This window comes from Aythya fuligula, chromosome 27, assembly GCF_009819795.1.
Source record: "Aythya fuligula isolate bAytFul2 chromosome 27, bAytFul2.pri, whole genome shotgun sequence".
In the NCBI taxonomy this organism is placed as follows: Eukaryota; Metazoa; Chordata; class Aves; order Anseriformes; family Anatidae; genus Aythya; species Aythya fuligula.
In genome coordinates, this window is record NC_045585.1 from 5,363,962 (window position 1) to 5,384,352 (window position 20,391).

The 20,391-nt window shown below is 39.7% G+C and overlaps 1 protein-coding gene across 1 annotated transcript in view; it reads right to left on the reverse strand.

The window, feature by feature from the left end:
- Positions 1-3,228: 3,228 nt before the first annotated feature.
- Positions 3,229-20,391, reverse strand: part of KAT6A (lysine acetyltransferase 6A) — a 41,148-nt gene continuing 23,985 nt past the window's right edge. Inside the window, exons 11-18 of the mRNA XM_032204036.1 lie at positions 19,293-19,434; positions 18,549-18,710; positions 18,110-18,203; positions 16,404-16,635; positions 15,107-15,317; positions 13,406-14,095; positions 12,261-12,579; positions 3,229-7,667 (exon numbers count right to left, since the gene is read on the reverse strand). Of these exons, the coding sequence (XP_032059927.1) occupies positions 5,080-7,667; positions 12,261-12,579; positions 13,406-14,095; positions 15,107-15,317; positions 16,404-16,635; positions 18,110-18,203; positions 18,549-18,710; positions 19,293-19,434 (4,438 nt within the window). The 3' untranslated portion in view covers positions 3,229-5,079. The remainder of the gene's footprint in view (positions 7,668-12,260; positions 12,580-13,405; positions 14,096-15,106; positions 15,318-16,403; positions 16,636-18,109; positions 18,204-18,548; positions 18,711-19,292; positions 19,435-20,391) is intronic.

Here is a 20,391-nt window from a genome sequence, read left to right on the forward strand (position 1 = left end):
CTGAAGTTGCTCAGATTCTGTGTTAGTGGCAGAAGGATTTTACATTCAAACTTCAATTTCAGGCAGCTATTTTTAGCCATATTATTCTGGCTGACAAGCTGTGAAGATAAAAGATGCTGCAGGCTGCACCTCATCTTCTGTAAACTAAACCTACCTCAGCCTATCTGCATTTCCGTGTTACTGCAGAGACAGGATCTCAGCAAGCATCTCTCTCCCCAAGTTAGGAACCTAATTAAGATGTTTCTGTTCCTTTTAGTGTTTTTTTTTCTTTTTTTTTTTTTTTTAACTACCTCACTGATGAGCTCTCAGCCTTCCAATTAACCTGCTGAAAAGCCTCAACACTAGTCTCCCTGGCAGAAGTTTGTACATTGCTGTTGGTTGCATGTGAACTCTTCCCTGCATATTGAGTGTTGGTAACAGACATTTTGGTCCACATACTGACAAATTTGGAGCAAGACGGATAGTGCTGAAGGGAATAGTTTTATGTCCACAGCATGATTACCTGGCTGTGGCAATCCAGAGCATGCAGCAGCAGCTGCTCACAGCATGCTGTAAGGTACTAACAGTTCCTGCACATCAGGACAGTCTGATTTCACTCCTATCTAGCATGGCAACTCTCAGAGAAACAAAACAAAACCAAATCCACAAAAAACTCATATATTTAGTCCTTTAACAACAGGATTTGATAGTTTCTACAACAAGAAACTGAAAAAGAGATCTCCTTGTTCATGACTCCTAAACAGTCTATCATCAAGACAAGTTAACTCACACAAGTGAGTTTGTTTTTTTAATTTCCCTTAAAAAAATAAAAATAAAACCACCACCACCAACAAAAACAAACAGGTGTTATTAATAGTGAAGCTTATTTGAGCAAATAACGTTTTTTATAAACTTTTCTTAAGTAGCCATACTTGTTTAACAGTTCACTAACTCTGGAAAATCACATTCCTATGATCTCGCTTATGGATTTCATAAGCACTTATTTTTGTTCCTTGGCCTACACGGCTAGAGAGAAAGTTGTTATAAACTGTTACATTCTGGTATTTGCATTTTTCTTCTTAAAATGGTTTTAACTACCTTAAGAACTCAGAAATACACAAGAAGTACTATTTTAATCGTTATTAGTGCTGGCCCTGCTCACCCCAAGCTTGATAGCTTGTGATTAAGCATTGCAAAGATCTCAAACAATGAACTGAAATGTATTTCATGTGCACAGGTGTAACAACAATTTGGTACTGGGGCATTAGAAAAAGACCTTGTATTGTTCTCCTGCTCAGTTTATGATTTATGCATTTTACAAGAACAGAAACGTATGGCATCATTTCACAGCAGCGATTCACCATCACTGTTTTGAACTTTACTGTTACCTAAAGCAACAGAATTATGTTCTAGTCTAACCACTCAGGGCATTGATTCCAGAAGTCAAAGCCATTTTGAACTGCTGGAGGACATGCGACCATTCTCAGTTGGCATTTTACTTCTAAAATCCATTCCGTATCTGAAAAATGAGAGATGTTTCTGAAAATCAGGAATAAATGAAAGCAGATGCAGTGTTGCTTGTAAATAACAATTCAAGCCAAACACATTTTAATGGTCAAATCAAACATGTTAAATATGGGTTTAGATATCAAATAACAAGCAAATACAAAAAGAATCCAAACTATAACCCCCAAGTACAGAATAAATGGGGCACAATGGGCGGGGGGGGGGGTGGGAAGAGGCGGACACCCTCTACCTTACAACTTTGCTATTGGATGGTGACAAAGCTTTTTTTTTTTAAAAAAAAAAAGGGAGTTATGAGCAATATACAAATAGCTTGAGAGCTTGCTGGCACAGAATGGTTACTGCAGGCTTAACTCCAACGCTGACTACGGGAAAATAACACGGGCGCAGCCAGCTGCAGGACGTGCGCCTGCTGGGGGCCTGCGGGCGCTTACCTGCAGGTGCCGGCCCGCTCCCCGCAGCTCTCAGGTGACCGCCGGCCCCCGCCGGCCCCCGCCAGCCCCCGCCGGCCTCACCCGCGGCTCCCCCCCTCTCCCCTCCGCTCCCGGCAGCGCCGCACGACGCCCCCCCCGGGCCCGCACGTGCTCAGCCCCGAGGTGCGGGGCGGGCCGGCAGCGCCCCCTCCCTGCACGAGCGCGCGGGACACCGCGGCGCGCGCCTCGCCTCGCCTCGCCTCGCCCCGCCGCGCGCCCCCGGCCGCCCCCGCGCACGAGCGGACGGGAACGCGCTCGGCCGTGCCCACCGCGGCTCCGCCTCCCTCCAGCGCTCGCCCGGTGCTGCGGGTGCTCCTCGCAGAGGGCGAGCTCGAGCTGGAGCAGCTCGCTGAGGTTTTCCCACGTTCTCCTTCCTGTATCGCTCTTCCCAGGGGAAGCTGAGCGCCACCACGGGGAGCTCGGCCGCCGCGCGCCTGGGCTCCAAGGACCCCGTCCCTTCCAGCCCCAAAGGTGAAAATCAGCCCCGGGGGCTGGTGCCAGAGCGGAGCGCTCACGGGGAAGAAAGAACCCACATGCACAACAGACATCCAAAATGGCTCAACATAATTTATTTTTTATGTTAAAATGTACAGAGTTCTTTTGAAAGTACTTGCTAGAAAGGGGAAAAAAAAGTGATATTACATACAAGTAGAGGAAGGGAGACCATCCAGCCAGGAGCGTATGACATGGAGAATTACAAAGGCATCTAGGCACCCCCTTCCCCTTAGCTTACAAGTCACCATGAACAAAGTACAAAGAGGTTACAAAACAGGAAAAGCAAATATAAACAGACAGGAATAGACTCAGCTTCATTTGTACATGCGGCTTTTAGAGGCATCTGGAGCTCCTATTCACACACTCTAGAGATCTCTTTAAAGAGAATTTTTATCTTTCTTAAAATAGTTTTTAATATTCTACAACAAAGATAAAAAATTTTAAAGATGGAATGAAATGAAAAAGCTCTTATTTTAAAAGGCATCAAAGTCACTAACAGTGAGATTTTTTTTAATTTCTTTTAGAAGATTACCCAAGTTATCTTGCTAAAAATACATATTTTATTTTATTTTTAAACAGAAGTGAAAAATGGTAGGTACCAATATTACTGCGTTGGATAATTTCTTTTTATATATAGAAAAGAACATTTTTTCTACAATAGTTCTACAGTCACAAAGGCTTGTGGAAAAGGGAGCTGCCCAATTGATTTAAAAAAAAAATAAAAAAAATAAAACATAAAACCAAAAAAAAAAAAAATACAAAACCAAACCAAACATAACAGCAAACAAACTAAACTCACGGCCCTCATTTCAACAGCTTCTCCTCCTGCTGCAGACCCGTGCCTGCCCCACTACCCCCAACAGTCAGGAAGCAGTGACACAGCTACGATCTAGGAAGGAGAGGGCAGCACAGTGCGCTTTCTACATGGGATATTTGGAACTGGAATAGTATATACAGAGAAATGGGGTCCTACACAGCCTTGTACATGCTCAAAACTAAACAGAAATAAGAAGTGGAAGTCCTTTGAATTCTGCCTTTTATGGTTAGCAGTTATTGGAGGAAAAGTCCATTTTAGTGCATCTGAAGAAACCCAACTTTTAGATTCTTTTGGTTTTAAAACAAAAGAAATTAGTCTTAATGTGTCTGCATTTCTACTTCATATACAATTAAAAAACAACAAAACTACCTTAAAGGGTATCCCTTTTTGTATTGGGTGACACGCCAGCAACTGCTGTCTCTATCACAGAGCAGTGTAGCCAGAAAAGAATGCAAATGGGATTATGCAGTAATAAACAGCAAAATCCTGCCACCTGCATCCTACTGTGGTGTTTGGGCTGTTTCACTCCTGCAGAACAGGCAATTCCCCTCATTTCCCACACTAGATCAAAAGTGTGGCTATTCAGATGAAACGGCCTCAAACATAGCAGAAGAATCAAGGAAGTGTTTGATGTCACCAACTCCCCCCAAGAGCGGCACATTCAGCTACTTCCTACACCACACCAGGAATGGAATAGTGACAAGGACACCATAGGGTTCTCATCAAGCCACCTAAAACATACACTTTGTCTTCCAAGATTACCTAAGAAAAAAGGTTAAGAGGCAGACCACTGGAAACAGCTGCTTTTGAGCTCAGCCTACTCAAAGGCTCAGAACCAAGACCCTCAGCATTTCGAAGTACATACTAAAGCAGAGTTTGGGATCCGAGTTATGGCTGACATGCAGTTCACCTGAAGAGCCTGCAACCGTATTTTGTCCTAGCAGCCCAATAACCATGCTATCCTCCTCATGACTGCACGAGGGTTATTAACAGCTCTCTCAAGATGCTCCCAGTAGTTCAGTGACAGAACATTTGTGCAGGCGCACACGTGCATGTCTGCGTGGTGAACAGGATCTGTTTGAAGTTACATTATATTTTCAGAATGAAACATACAATTTCAATGAACTCATCTACAAAAACACCGATGTGAATAGTTTGTTTACATGTAAATCCAAATTTTACTGAAGGGGAAGGAGTCAGGGAAAGTTAAAGATTAACATTTTTTCCTGACTTGCAGAAATGAAGAGCTTCATTTATCCTGTGTCCCTTTCCACGTCTCCCAGTAAGTGCCTCCTGCTAGAAGTAGGAAACTTCAAGTGGGGTTTGGAGGGAAACACTGTTACTCTTTGAGATGTCAGACATTTTACATTACTGCAGCACTAAAAACTGCATACAAAGGGGCACAAGAAAGGGAGAAGGACATACATTTGAAAAAAATTTAGAAAGATGATTTAACTGTTACACATATTCTGTCCACATGGTCAGCAAAGTAAGGCTCTTTTTAAATTATGAAAAGATTTTGTGCATGTTTTCCCTCTAAAAAATATCTGTAAATGATTTTAGCTGTAAAATGTTTCAGGATTGTGAAGAAAACACTACCCCCCAGAACAAAAACAAAAAGCAACAACAAAAAAACACCAGGCTTCCTAAAAATAAAATAAACCAAAGAAAATCCCTCTAAATCTACAGCAATATTTTAACTGGAAAAAGGTCCATTTTCTCTGGTTCGTCAGTATAAAAGGTTCCTTTATTTATATATATTTAAGTTTTTAGGATGCAAGTTCATCTTGCTCATCTTCTCATGTATGGTCCATTGAGAGACTGCTTGGGCACCCCTGCAGCATTCATGTAGCTGTGATGGGAGGGGCCAGTGTACATCATGTTCCCATGAGGATTTGGCTGCATAGGCTGCTGGGTATAGGCCTGGCTCCCCATCATTCCCATCTGCATCTGCATAGGATACTGTGCTGTCTGGTTCATGTAGGCAGGGTTACTATGGTAACTGCTGTTCATCATGGGCTGTGTCATCCTGTAGCTGTTCATGGCGTTCAGGGTGTTCATATTCATGGAGTTAACATTGTACGGGGTGGTTGGCATGAGGTTGACCCCCATGTTCATACCCCGCTGAACAGCCAACGTACGAGGGCCGGCCTGCATGGCGACTGCGGGTGGGCTGCGGCCGTAGAGCTGCTGCTGGTGTGCACTCGCAGAAGGCAGCGGCGCTGATTTAGAGCGGATGGAAATGTGCCCCTTGACCGGCATCTGCCCCTGCAACCTCTGCGTGTGTGGAATGCCAATATTGGTAGCAGACATGTTACACTGAAGCAGAGGTGACGTGAGGTTCATGGTGGTAGACGCCAAGTTCGGTGGGGGTGTCATGGTGGCTTGTGCTTGTGGTGTGCCTGCTAATGGGTGAGAGGGAGCGAGCTGAGCCAGTCCTGTGTTGGACAGAGAAACACTGGTTGCATAGGAAGTCACAGCAGGAGAATGGCTATAAGGCATGGCATGAGGGTCCATAATGGTGTTCGTCAGCTGCTGCAACTTGGCTAAACTGAACGTGGCTGATGGTTGTGAATAGCTCCCGGCCCCAAAATCCCCTGGAATCCTCTCATAGATGCTTATGTTACCAGTGCTTCCTGATTCAGGTATTTCCATGATCATAGGTGCTGGGGTGAAGCTGTTGTTCATGCTGCACTGAGACAGCGGAGGTTGCTGCTGGGGTGGAGGCGGGGGCTGTGGCTGCTGTGACTGAGGCTGCTGCTGTTGTGGCTGCGGTGCTGGTTGCTGGTTACTTGGAGGCCTTTCTACGACACAGCTCTGAGGTGACTTGATATTGCAGTTAGCTGCAGGCTGGACAGTGCTTTGCTGCATCATGCTGCAACTGCTGCCAATGTTTGCCATTTGCTGAGTGACAACACAACTATTCTGAGTGAGGCTGCTAGAAGAGGACAGTCCCCCATAGGAACAGCTGCTCTGGGAAGAGTTATTTCCACAAATGCTGCCTCCCATAGTAGAGTCATAGCTGCTTGGGTTTTCATAATTTTCTGTAGTGCTCTCAATGCTGCCAAGGTCACTGAAGCCACTATCCACCACCTGCTGAGAGTGGTCCGATACTGAAGGCACATCCATCATGGGGCTGGTCTCCATGTTCTGCATAGAGGGTGCGGACAGGGATCCTTGTTCAGGGCTTATCTGGGTGTAGCTGCTCTCCAGAGCAGGCACATTTGGGCTGCTGACAGAACGTACAGACTGGCTAGGGTGGGACTGAACAGAGGATATTGGACTGTTGTGTTCTGAGGCCTGGCAATCTTCAACCATTGATATCTGAGGATCCTCCTCAGTCTGGGTATAACTCTGCAGAGTCTGACAAGCTGCAAGAGTTTCTTCACAGTCCTGGTAAGCTACATCATGCTCATTGCTCTCCTCCTGTGTCAAGGACTGGACTGCTTGAACAGTTTCAAGATCTAGTTCGCTATGAGGAATCTCTTCCTCTTCCTTTAATTCAATTAATCCTTCTTTGTTACTTTGCTCTTCTTCGTGATCATCCTCAGACCCAGGGACATGCTCTGAGCCCACTGATGTTTCATTGGAAGCCTGCTCTTCCTCAGAATCTGCCTCTGCTTCATCTTTTCCTTTTGCATCTTCTCTACTGTTTTGCATGTCTGTTTCTAAAAAACATTCCTGCACATCAGGCTCCTCCTTCACGCCTTCTCTGGCAGGCTGTTCCTCCAATTCTTTTTTCTTCATAGACTCTAGATGACCATCATCTTCATCATCAGCATCATGGTCTTCATTTTGATTTGTCACAACTGCAATTTCATCTTCTTCTTCATGGTCATGCTCAGGTTCATCTAGTTCTTGCTGCTCTTCTTCTGATTGCCTTTGCTCTTCTAATACCCTTGGCTTCTCCTCTACCTCCTCTTCTATCTCAGGCTCTTTAACTTCTGGCACTGGACTGCTGCTGCTGTCCACAGGAGAAACTGCTCTTACTTCACTGCTGGCTGTATCTTCCTCTTCTCCCTCTCCTACCTCTTCTGCTTCCATATTCACATCTTCCTCTTTCCTTTCCTCAGTTAGAGGTAGCTCTTCTTTCTGTTCAACACCTTCCTCTTCATCTGAAATTTTGGGCTTACGCCCTGGTTTTGAATTACCTACCACTGCATCAGCTCCCTCACCCTGAACTGACGATGGCACTTTTTCCCGGTTCAGTTTAAAACCCGGTTTTCGACCAGGTCTCTTCTTCCAGTGGATTGGTTTTCGGCTCTTGCCTTTTGGCCATCCCTTCTTCTTTTTCATGGGTGTAGAAGTATCTGGTTCAAGTGAACAATCCTTTGCTTCACATTTTCTCAGCATAGATAATGGTTTCAAAGTTGGGGTACCTGAAAACACAAATGGAAAGACACTGTTCAAACATTTTGTTTTACCCGAGCATTCACAGAAGCTTTCCCAAGTATTCCATTATGATTATCAACTTCATACATCAATAATAGCGTAGTGATTTATTGTGAAGGGAGCAAGAAGGATCAAAGTTTACTCATCAGCAGTCACACAGAACATTACATTTTCAAAGAACACCGATGATTTCAAGATTTTGCATGGTCAAAGCTCTGAACCTTCAATATATAAATCAATGAAGCACTAGTCTATATAATAAAATCCTGGACAGACTCACCACCCTTTAAAGATTTTATTTATACAATATGCTTACAAATTAAAATGTTCCAGTGTAGCACTGGATGTTACAATAACACTGTATTTCCATTTAGATCTGTATTTTGTGCCTCTGCTGAAGAAAGTATTTCTGCTTTGTCATGGCTTACGTTTTTGAATGTCCATGATGTCAACAGAAATATACAGGTGACTGAATTTGCCTGGATTTTTTTTTTTTTTTTTTATCCTGAGAAAACAATTAAGGAAGCTGAATTTCACTCTCATCTGACTTTCATTTGATGAAGCAATTTCTGCATTTCAGTGGCTTTCTAAATATGAAAATAGGTTCACGGCCTATACTGCCAGAAACAAACGCTGACATAATCTACTGAGAACTTACTGAATACTATAAGGCTTTCCCTGAAGCAATTCTGTCTTCAACTTGTCAATTAGGAGAGCCAGTGACATTTCACACAACTGTTGATAAACAATTGCATTGACACTAGTTGATACTCATGCTTTATCATCTGAATTTCTGTCTTCAGACACCGGATTTTCTTAATCTGCTTTTGTGTCAGTTTTTCTTTTATCTGCTGGGCAGATAATTCCTCTTACCACACAATAGTCCTTACATAAGTAAATATAAGTAATAATATTTTGCCTCTGCTTATAATCTAAGGTGACAGAATTATTTTAATCTGTCATTAGAGAAAATTTGTTTCAGTGCCTTAATCAGCCCATGACTATTCTTCAAAGTTTTTCAGTTCATCAATACTCTTATCAAGTGTAAATAACTTAGTAAAGACAGTTGTAGTAGTTTCACTAAAGCTAAATAAAGAGTTGACAGGGTGTCTCTGCTCCACTTGAGGTTTCCCTTGTTCATATATTTAACGATTATAGGAATCTCTTTGACTGATTTAGAAAACCATGCTCATCTTGTTACTGACAAGACCTTCAAATACCTGTGAGACTATCCCAGTGAAATGCACTTCAGTTCATTTACCAAATCCCCTCTTTTCCTGTCACCTGCTTTTTTTTTTTTTTTTTAATATTTTCCCCAAAATAGCAGTAAAGACAAACAAGATTCACAACAATCTCCCTTGCACCCTACTGATAAAAAAGCAGCTTAATTATTCCCTGCTTGCAGTTTATTTGATATGTACTAGCTTGATTTTGTAACATTTCAGCTTAAGCAAATGGTTTTGTCACATACCTCACAAAACACTAGTGGGTAACATCAATTACCCTTATTAGCTGAGCTGTAGGCTTGTGAAATATATCATGTTCTCTAACAAAATACATTTTTCACATTCCACTGTTCGTTTGTATTGAGCAAATAACCATTCCTGGACTTTCTACTGAGTCATAAGCCATGCATCCTACTATTTAAATCAGGATGAAAGTCATGCTGACAGGCCTGTAATTATCCTTGTCATCCCACTATATGGATGCAAGATAATTTTCCTCCCAAATTCACAGTAGACTTATTTACATTTCTGCCCTTTCATCCATCTTAAAAGCTGATTTACAGAATACCCTGAGTTGGAAGGGTCCCAACAAGGATCATCAAGTCCAAGTCAATTCCATACTATACGTTCCATGCTAAACGTTCCCCAAGAAGAGCTGCTGTATATCTAGTTATGCAAAGAATTCAACAAAAGCAAAACTAAATAATGTATTCTTAGTAGCCCACAAGTGCTTAAGAATTGATCACAGGTCAACTGAATTACTCTTGCCCTTACCTCAACTTTGTGAAATAATTTTGAACAGTGTTCTGTGTCTTCAGAAGCTACTCAACCCTCTTACAAACAACTTCACACACAGTAAGTCACTTAAAAAAAAAAAAAAAAGCCTTAAAGGGTTTATTCATTTTCTATTGAAATGTTATTTATTTGAAGTTAGAAATCCACCAAAAACTCCATGCAACTAATTCTGTCAGGCATTTATTCTGAATGCCCCTGACCAGAAACATCCTGGAAAAATTCTGAGTATTAAAAATTAACTTAAAATAAATACTGATTTCAAAATTCAACAACTCCTTTAAGTCATCCATAAAATAGATGTGGAGTGTGAATAGAGGAAAGAAAGGATCAACCACAGACAGCATATATTTAGGCAGGAAGAAAATGCTACTTTCATGGTATTTGTTAAAGCATTAATATTTAGGGTCTTAAAAAAATTAAATTAACCTGCGTAAAAAACAAACAACAAAACCAAAAAACTATTTCTCTTCCCCTTCCCTTACGTTTTCTATCTACTACTTAAGATTAGTTTTTACCATCTCTTACCTAAAGATACTGTGCTTTCACCTGTACTGTCATGGATTTAATATCTTAAGATTTTTATGTATTTATTCTTTATGATGGTAGGCTCCCCTTAGAGTAATATAATATTAAATGTGTCTGGTTCTGGTCTCCTCCATACAAGAAAGATATGGAGGCACCAGAAAGAGTCCAGCAAGAGGCCACTAAGATTGCTAAGAGACTAGAGCATCTCTCCTATAAGGAAAGGCTGAGAGAGCTGGGACTAGAGAAGGCTCAGAAGCATCTTAACAATCCATGCAAATACCTGAAGATGGACATAAAGAAGATGGTGGCACACTTTCCAGCGGTGCCCAGTGACAGGACAAGAGGCAACAGGCACAAACTGAAACACAGAAAGTTACCTCTAAACATCAGAGAACACTTCAAGTTGCCCAGAGGCTGAGGAGTCTGCCTCATGGGAGACACTCAAAAGTCATCTGGACACAATCCATGGCAACTGTGTCCTGAGCAAGGGAGCTGGACCAGATGACCTCCAGAGGTCCCTTCCAACCTGAAGGGACTGTGATTCTGTGATTTTTACCACATGCAGTTGACACTGTCTTTACAAAAGAATATGGGTTTAATAACCACTCAACTTTTCTGCACAGTTTTTGAGGATACTGGGATACATACATCCATACACGCTTTCTGTTGCGCTTAGTTAAAAGTCAGTGTGCACGTGAGCTTGAACAGAAGATCCTTACAGTATTCACATTCACAGTAAAACTCTTGTAGAAGCAGGAAAAGCAAAATAATACAGCCCAACCTGTCAAAGAGCTCCCTCTTCTCCTAAGTTGTACAACACTGTTAGAATATACAGAGAGAAGCTTTTTTTGTTTCCTATACCACAGAATACCTGTCTTCCAGAATGCCAAACCCATATTAAATACCAGCCTCAAGTCACTACACCACACTACCCATTCTCACCGTAGCCCTGACAGCAATCAGAGCCAATTCAAACTCTAATCAGACACCAAATTTAATAGATTGAAATGTCACCTTAGAGAGAAATCATAAAACACCTTCCACGCACTGACTCAGCTAGACATTAAGTTAGTATCTAACCCAAAACACCCTTAGCTAGTAAGAATGTACAATCAGGTTTCTGTAGTGAAGGAAAAACTGCAGTGAATCTAAGCTTCCCATAAACATTTCTAACTCATAGTTATGATTAAAATACTCTAAATCTGAACCAAGTATAAATGACTTTTATACTTCCTTTTTGAAATGTCAGAAGGCTGTGCCACCACAACTCCACCTAGTGTAATGCTTTATCCAAAATGTCCAGTAGTAAGCTTTTTGTACTGCTTGATTATTATGCCCATGTAATAATATGTTTAGATAGAGAAAATACGATGTATTTTCAGTTAAGATCACTTCAGTTTTACTACGCATATGCAAAGACAGCTGTATCAAAGGCAAAAAAAACAACAGATACAGTATTTCAGGAGCAGCAAAACCCTAAATCCGGGTGCTTATTACATTATTACCTCTGAGGTACTAACAAATTTGCGGAAGTTCAGAAACAAAGCATCAGAAGTGACACCAGGAAACAGGAAGCACTAAATTGAAAACAGGATGGTAAGAAAGTGAAGCATTTACAAACTAGGTGAGCAAGAAATTTATCACTGTGGTACATAGTGTGTGTAAGTCATAAAAGTGACTTTCCAAATATCATTCTTTATTCAAGTATCACTCTTGATATTAAAAGCTGTGAGGCAGGACATGTAATATGATAAAAAACAGGATCTCAAAATAAATAAGTATTTCTCTGTTATGGAAAACTGAGGACTCTCTAATTAATTTTTATTTTATTGCTGTAAGCAGCTCTGCTGCACAGGTTTTTCCACAACCGCTTACACCAGATCCACTAGAAACGATGAACTGAAAATGCCCTGTGATCGGGTCAGTGCTTAAAGTTAAGTCACCATATTTTCATAACATTTGGGAATGTTTCAGGCTGGTATGACTAGTAACTTATGCTTAAACAAACTTTCAAAAGTTTACCACCAAACATACCATTAGTGTCATCGGATTCCTCCTCATCTTTGGACTTTCTCTTAGAAGAGGGTCTGTTCCTGAGGGTGTCTTGTGGGGCTAAGTGCCGAAAGTATCCACTGGGCAAAAGTTCGTTCTCCTCATCTTCCTCCTCCTCTTCTTCCTCTTCCTCCTCCTCAATCTCAAATGTAGGCTCTAATCGGGGCATTGGTCGTTCAGAGTCTGAGTCCTCAAATGGTTCATCCAGCACTTCTGTGGTCTCTGAGATTGTTTCAGTGACAACACTGCTGTTGTGGTGCTTACGCTTGCGTACCCTTCTTTTCCGATGAAGAATTGGCTTCTGAAAATGGAAGGTAGAAGAAAAGATATTTTTATCATGTATACTAGAAATAGGATGCTAAAAAAAACAGAGAACATGAACAGCAGAGTTCAACGGTCTAAGAAGGACCACGGATTCTTTTTTGAATTCAAATTTTGAACTTCACTTGGAAATACAGGCCAGCATCTGCCTTCTTTTAGACAGATATCAAATACAATGCAAGACCATAGACTTTCATGCATATTGCTAGATGGGCATCTGTGCCCATCTGTGCATCTGTGATGGCCATCTTTAAATGCTATAAGCCATTTAAATGGCTGAAGATAACTTTAACAGATGAGAGTTCAGAGTCACTAAAGCATAGATGTGAATAGTTTAGAATAATCTACAAAGGTGATATAGAAAATAACTTTTTTAGTGTAGCATGCCATGAAGACAGGATTTTCTTGGTCACGTTGACAGACATCTCCAAGGTAAATGATTCCAAAGACTTTATGCTGTGATTTTAGCTGTTTAGATAGCATTTGTGTTTTTAAAGCTTCTTTTAAAAGTAGGATTGTATCTGTTTTTACTCAGTGTAATTGAGTAAAACTTTAACAGGCAAGTTGGAAAACATCAAACCCACAAGTGAGAAATCTGGAAAAAAACCTACCTCTGATGCAAAAAACAAGAGCAAAAACAACAAACAACACACCACTAGCAGTAAGATAGCATAAAGTACTCTCCAGAGACCTGGCACACTGAACAGGTGTTACTTGTACATCTAATTGCACTGACCCTTAAAACAGTACCAACATATTGACAAAATATACTGCATAACAGACACAACAAGAAATAAAGCACACACCTTTCGTTTTAAAGTTGGCTTGGTGAGAACAGGTGGAGAGCTTGATCGGGGACTCACAGGGTCATCATCATCATCTTCGCTACTCTCACTAAAACATCTCGGAAGCGCCCTATCACTATCGCGGTAGCGGCGGGGTAATCTTTCACAGTCCTCTGGGAACCTACACTTCAGTGACTCCATGTTTTTTAACTGTCCTCTCCATCTTTCCATACCTTCGCTGTACCGCCGACGAGGAATTGCAGATTTTTCACTTTTGCCATACTGCACCTGGGAAACTGCAGATTTTTCTTCATCATCAGCATACCGACCTCTTGGGGCTGGAGACTTCTCCTCACATTCGCCACATCTTCCCTGCAAAGCTGTTGACTTCTCCTCACATTCACTGCACCGGCCTTGTGAGGCTGCTGATTTCTCTTCACATTCACTGCATCGCTCACCAGGAATGTCTGTCTTGTCCTCAGTGGGCAATATTGGTTCCTTCTCACAAAAGGTCTCTCGAAGTTTTTTGCCCTTGCGATTCCATCGACCTCTTCGTGATGACTGACTGTTTGCAGGAAGACTGTCCAGGGGAAAAACATGCTTGTTTGGCCGTGTAGAACTGACCGGAGCAACAATGTCTGGCTTTTTTTCATTCTTTGTAGGTGAATAAGGCTCTTGCTCTTTCTTCTCCCATGACACAGATTTTACCATCTAACATAAATAAAAATAAATAGATTTCATACTTCCTATTTAATCATGTACATCTATCCTGAAACTGATTCAGCAAAAGCTTTTGAGCAAGAATTCAGAAAACTTTAACAAGAGTGACTTTTCAGAATCTGAGAATAGCAAATGAATAAATGAATCGACTTTTATGATGTTGTAATATTGTCCACTGCAATTCCTTTCCCTACCAGATGACAACATACCCCAGATTAGCTTCCTGACAATTGACTTCAGTAGGCAGCAGCCATCCAGTGGCCTGCTGGAATGCAAGCATAACCTTGCTACATTCAAACGTAGTATTTATCTCACAATTATCTTGAAAATTACAAGAAGTGTTTTTTCCTGTAAAAATGCACAATGAGTTTCATGCAAATGTAGTAATGTTCTATAATTTCTCTCTGAAATGGTACTCTAGTCAGCATTCATCACCTGATGTGAGAGCACAACCCTTCCAGGTTAGCAGCCTAGATTTCAGAAAGTTTCACTGCTCTGTGAGCAGTGATTTACGATAAAGTTATTGGTGATTTTGCAAAGCAACAATGGAAAATATTTTGGTAAAAAATGTTGAAGATTTTTTGTCATTTTTATTTATGCAATTTCTCACTTGTAGAAGTGCTGGGTGCCTTCAAATTTAATGCCTTTTCAGTAATTTGATGAGAGTCCAGGTTGCTTGAGAGTAGGAAGGGGTTTGTTTTGCTATTTTATTTTTTTTTGAGACCACCATGACTTCCACACACTGAAAAATGCATTAAGAGTGCACTTAATAATTTGAAAAAGACTTTAACCTTTTACAGGCTATGCCTCAGTGATACTATTTTCTAGTATCTAATCTGAAACTACAAAAATACATCATCCAATTACGACCGCAATGTTTTTTTAAAATTATTATTATTATGCAAAACGACCAAGCTTGCCGTTTGAAATTTTGTTAGTACTGCCTGCAAAAGCACCGAATATAAACTATACGCCACATAGAAGTAACCAATTCACTCTTACGCTGGCCTCTGAATCTTTTTCTTTCTGATGTTGTTGCTCTTCATTTTCCCCATCCTCTGTCTCTTCTTCTTCATCCTCAGAGACAACTGAGTTGGAAACTATAACAGGTGTCCAACGCAGACATTCCGCATCCACATCTATAGGTCTCACATTAGTTCTAAGCTTTGCCATATGTTCTTGGATAAGTTTCTCCCGACGAACGATCACAAATCTGAACAGTAATAATACTCTGATCAACAACAGGCTACTTACTATACATGTCATCATGTGACATACAAAATAAAGAAAAATCTGTGTACTCTCAATCATCATAATCTCAATTGCAGTAACTTCAGAGAATTCAGGAAATTTATTAAAAATCTACAATCTGCAAATATGCAATGGCTTCAGACTAGAGAAAGCATCTTAGAACTGAGAAAATGTTAGAATTCTTTCCATTTCTTGTTAAAGGTGAAGCCATTATCCTTACATAGATATTACACTTACACTTTTATTATCTGTTAAACAGTCAGGGGTTAAGCCATTTGGTAAAAAGGCAATATAAGGCAAAAGATGCTCAGTGATAACAAGAAGGCTGCTTTAAAGAGTTATGTTCCCACTGCCAGACTGGATTTTATTCAGCTGTTTGGGAGTAATATCAACGATTACTATTATTTTTTTAATCAAATTAGAAAGCACACTGTGAAATGAGGATATAAAAGCGCTCTAAAGTAAGCTTAACACAAACTAAGAATACAACCCCACTCCCAAAACAGCAACTGTCTGAATTAAGAACAATTCCCTGTATTTCACTTGACTGGTACACTCAGCTGGACAAACCTCTATTCTATATCCATACACCTCATTTCTCCCATTGATCTATCCCATTGTCTGAGCAAGTTAATTGTATCTTGGACACGCAGAGAAAAGGGGAAAACAACTGTCTGCTCAGTGTCAGGAAAAAGGAACATGTTCCCTTCTCTCTAGAGATCCTCCTGCTCTGTCCTGTGAGGTTGTTAGACTGATTATGCAGAGGGACCCCAGGAGAACAAGAGACCAGCTTGCTTTTTCTCACAGCTGCAAATTACTTGGACATTTCACAGCTGCACTGCTACATGGCTGGTAACCTCATGCAGCTTCAGCACAGAACAATTCTTTTACTGCATGAGAACATCACAGATCTCAACAGTCAATATTTGGTCACATTACTTTTAAATAAAATCAAGATTATTGGATGTGACTTGTCTCCAAACATCCTTGAAGTTCATTCAAATACACCCGAGTTTGTCTGGAAATAAAACAGGACTACAGTACTCACTGATCACTACGGAAGTCAAGCATTCTCAGGTGATGCAGAGTGGAAGTGATATCTTGAGGGCAGATTCCAGTCAGCTTACTCAATTTCTTGATGCTTAATTGCTTGTCATGTTGGTGATAAAGGCACTCCAATATTACACTTTTCCAATAAGCCATATATGAGAGTCGTCCCAGGTCTGACAGGGGCTTCTCTGGTGATCCTGCTTGACCTTCACGCTTTGAAAGCAGATAGCCTAAAGAATCACATGAAAAAATGTTCAAAAAATTGGCATATATAGCTTCTGCATCCTGTTACTCCAAGTTCTACAAGAGCAAGAAAGTAGCTGAATGCTTCTTATGAGATAACATATATTACACTTTTGAAGGACGCACCGAGTGATCAGCCCTGTTCTGGGGGGTTCGAATTTCTGTTATTCAACGATAGAGTATGAGGTTTCTAAACTACATTGTTTTTCAATATTGGCTATGGACAATACCACAAGATGGCAGCAGTTGACTACCTAGAAACTAACCTAGGACTGTAGTACAGATAGCATGAGGTCTGCTGAATCTTTGAAACTACAACTCTGCCAGTTAAGTCATTAATGTATCTATCAGTGTCACTTTGGGCTTTGAAGAAATACATGATTTGAAAGCAAATAACTTCAGCAATTGCCATTAGCATAACTAGTAACAGCTGCCTCAGATCAGCTACTTTGTACAAAATTCATTAATTTTAAACAAAATTAAGATGATAATTGTCATTTTAAAGAAGATAAAAGGAAAACATATTTTAACCTTTTAAAACTAATAAAACAAATAATTTACTTAAAAATTCTCTATTAAGAAATTTCAGGGCCATACTAGAGTTCTTCTACCCATAGAAGAACCTCAATTAAAGACTGTGATATGCTGCACAGATTCAATAAAAACAGGGAGGTTACATCTCCCCAATATAACAGAAGAAAAAAAAAAATCAGCTGACAAAGGCTTCTTCTCACTGCTGCTCTCCTATAGCCCAAATCTGTTACTTTCTGAAGATATATCACTGAGTTCCATTAATTGATCAATATTTTCAGGAGAACAACATCTTATGTGCACAGGATATTTACTATTCTAGAACTATTCTAGTATAATTACGGCAGTAGAGTTTCTCCTTAGGACATTAACACCAAAATTAGCATGTCCACAGGGAAGGCTATCTATATATCAGCATAGTAAGTGAGGTATAGTTACAGTGGCAAGTTTCTTAGTGAACTTACTAAAATCCACATGAAACTGAGAACTGTTAAGAGTATTCACAGCCAAAAAACATCTTTTTTTTGTTGCTCTCAAGGCTAAATTAAAACCTAACAATGACTACTACCTTTTGCTTAAGACACATTCACTTAATGAAGCTGCTGAAAGTTTGAACACACCATGTGGTTTTAATTGTCTTTCTTTATAACTACATGCACAAGATAAGCTTCTGCAAAAACCCTATACTTGCAAATGCCTATAGTTGCTTACACCTGAATTAGAGGAAAATTCATCTACTTGTTTTCAGAATTTAAGCTTTCCAACAAAAAGATTAACTACTTAAGTTCAGATTACTGTGAATATCAGTATTCTTTTTCTGAGATCTTGTTTTTTTATTTTTATTTTTTATTTTTAAAAGATATCCTCTTTAATGACTAAGTCTTTAATTAAAATATGAAAAGGAGAAAAAAAAGTGAAGAAGTTTCTTACTGAAGTCAATTAGGAACCTGCCGTAGCCCTTACGCTGGTATTGTGGAAGAATCATTATACAGGAAACATTGTATTTCTGTTGGCAGTGTTTTTCCTGTTGGGAAAAAAAAAATAAATAAAAGCAGCAAGTTTTAAAAGTAGAAAACTTCTGACCAGTCAGAAATATGGAGTTGTACAGAACAACTTCTAATTAGTTATCAAAAACTGAGATAGAAAGCCACAAAAGGTTTTTATTTATTTATTTATTATTATTTTTAGGAAAAACATACTTGAGCAACAGAAAGACTTTAGAGGAGAGAAAAATATTAAAACTCTATTACCATCATTTCAGTTTGCATACTATATTTCATAAAATGCAAAGGCCTAAATTACAGTTAAAGACTCTGAAGCAACATTTCTCACCAGAGCAATTCCAAGTCTGAAGCATTCAAATACTTGCCTTGGAAAAGTAACCAACAAGGTGACAGCCCTTCACATCGTTCTGTGTCAGCACGTAGAAAAGAAATGGCTCCACATCATAATAAAGAGTCTTATGGTCCAGGAAGAGTTTGGCTAATAAGCACAAATTCTGGCAGTAGATAGTGCTGACATTGCCATCAACCTTACAAAAACAAGGAGAAGTTGTTACACTCTATATTCTGTCATACAAGAAAATGCTTCATCTGGGCATCCCTGAATATTTGACATATGTAACAATAGGAAGGCTTCAGTGCCACAGGCAGAGTCTAAAATGATTTAAAATTTCACAGCAAAAAGGCCGTGGCTGAGTCCCTGTTACATTTATTAGAATCATGGAATATCCCAAGTTGGAAGGTACCCATAAAGATCATTAAGTCCAACTCCTGGCACCGCACAGGTCTACCCAAAATTTTAGACCATGTGACTAAGTGCACAGTCCAATTGCTTCTTAAATTACCTTAAAAGAAGTTAAAACTCATTTTCCTAAAATGAATAAGTTTTTTTTTTTTTTTAAACACAGCAAGCCTTCCCACACATTTATTGTATGAATAATCTATATATGATACCAGCACCCACTGCTTGCTTGTACTGCTTCACCCACTGCTTCATTCTTTAAGCGAATGCTTGAAGAATGAAGACTTCAGGGCTACAGAACACTCACACTACTGGATGCTGAAGACCCCATCTTAGAGATAACAGTGAGTGGCTTCATATCTTAACTTACCTCAAAGACTGAAATATTGTTTTTTCTGTAAATTTCATTGGCTGGAGGATGAAACCAGCCACACTTTTTCATATGCTGTTGGAGAATAGTTCTGCTTTTCATATACTTTAGACAGAATTCACAAAGGTATAACTTAGGTAGCCTGTAAGCAAAGGTGAAGAAAACCCAAGATTGAAGATACAGACTTTTACATGAAATTCCTCACTCCTGCAGATAAAGAACTTGATGAAAACAAAACCAGTATATAGTGAACCTATGTATGTGCTAATGAGGACAAAAAACCTTAGCATGCTTAAAGTTACAGCATTTACTTATTCTGTAATGAATACGTATTTAAAAAAAAAGAAATCCCCATGAGAAATCTGTCAATGCCATCACAAAGCCATTTCATGTACCACATTGACACAGACGATTTAAATGAGTATCTTGTCCTGCTGTGATTTAATTCCATTTGCATACACTGACTTGGGCAGGGAAGCTATTTCGCAATTACATTTAATACACTTAGCAGAACTAGAATAATTCTTGATAACAGACCATATGCTCTGTGGTAGAAATGGTGTAAGTTTTATTTCATTTTCTCTCTCTAGCTATGGCCTTCGGAAGTTATTCCTCATTCTGAATCAACTTTATGTCTGAAGAGTTTACAGTCTAGACAGTGTGAAAAGTTCTTAAGAAACAGAACGTAAGAACAACTAAATGAGTATCACAGGAGAACATTTCAAATGCTAAGATGTAAAACAATAAACATTCATGATTTAATGTGTTGAATTCCGTACAACATTAAAATACATCAAAAGTCATTCTTATTAAATTTCTTCTTATTTTTCTCTTTCAGGTCCTATATAGCAAACAGCCCTTTCTAATAAGGTCATTTAAAATACAGTTAACAAATCTGCTGAGGGAATATGGTGTTATTTTATATCAAGAATTTTATATAAAGATGTTGCCACGTGTCAAGAACTACTGCTGTCAGTCAGGATACTCTAATTACTTACAGCCCAATATCAGATCATTTAGCTGAGGCTGCTCTCTCTTCAACATAACATGTCAGTTCTTTGGGAATCTATGTAATCTTATGTTTCCGTGGCCATTCTAA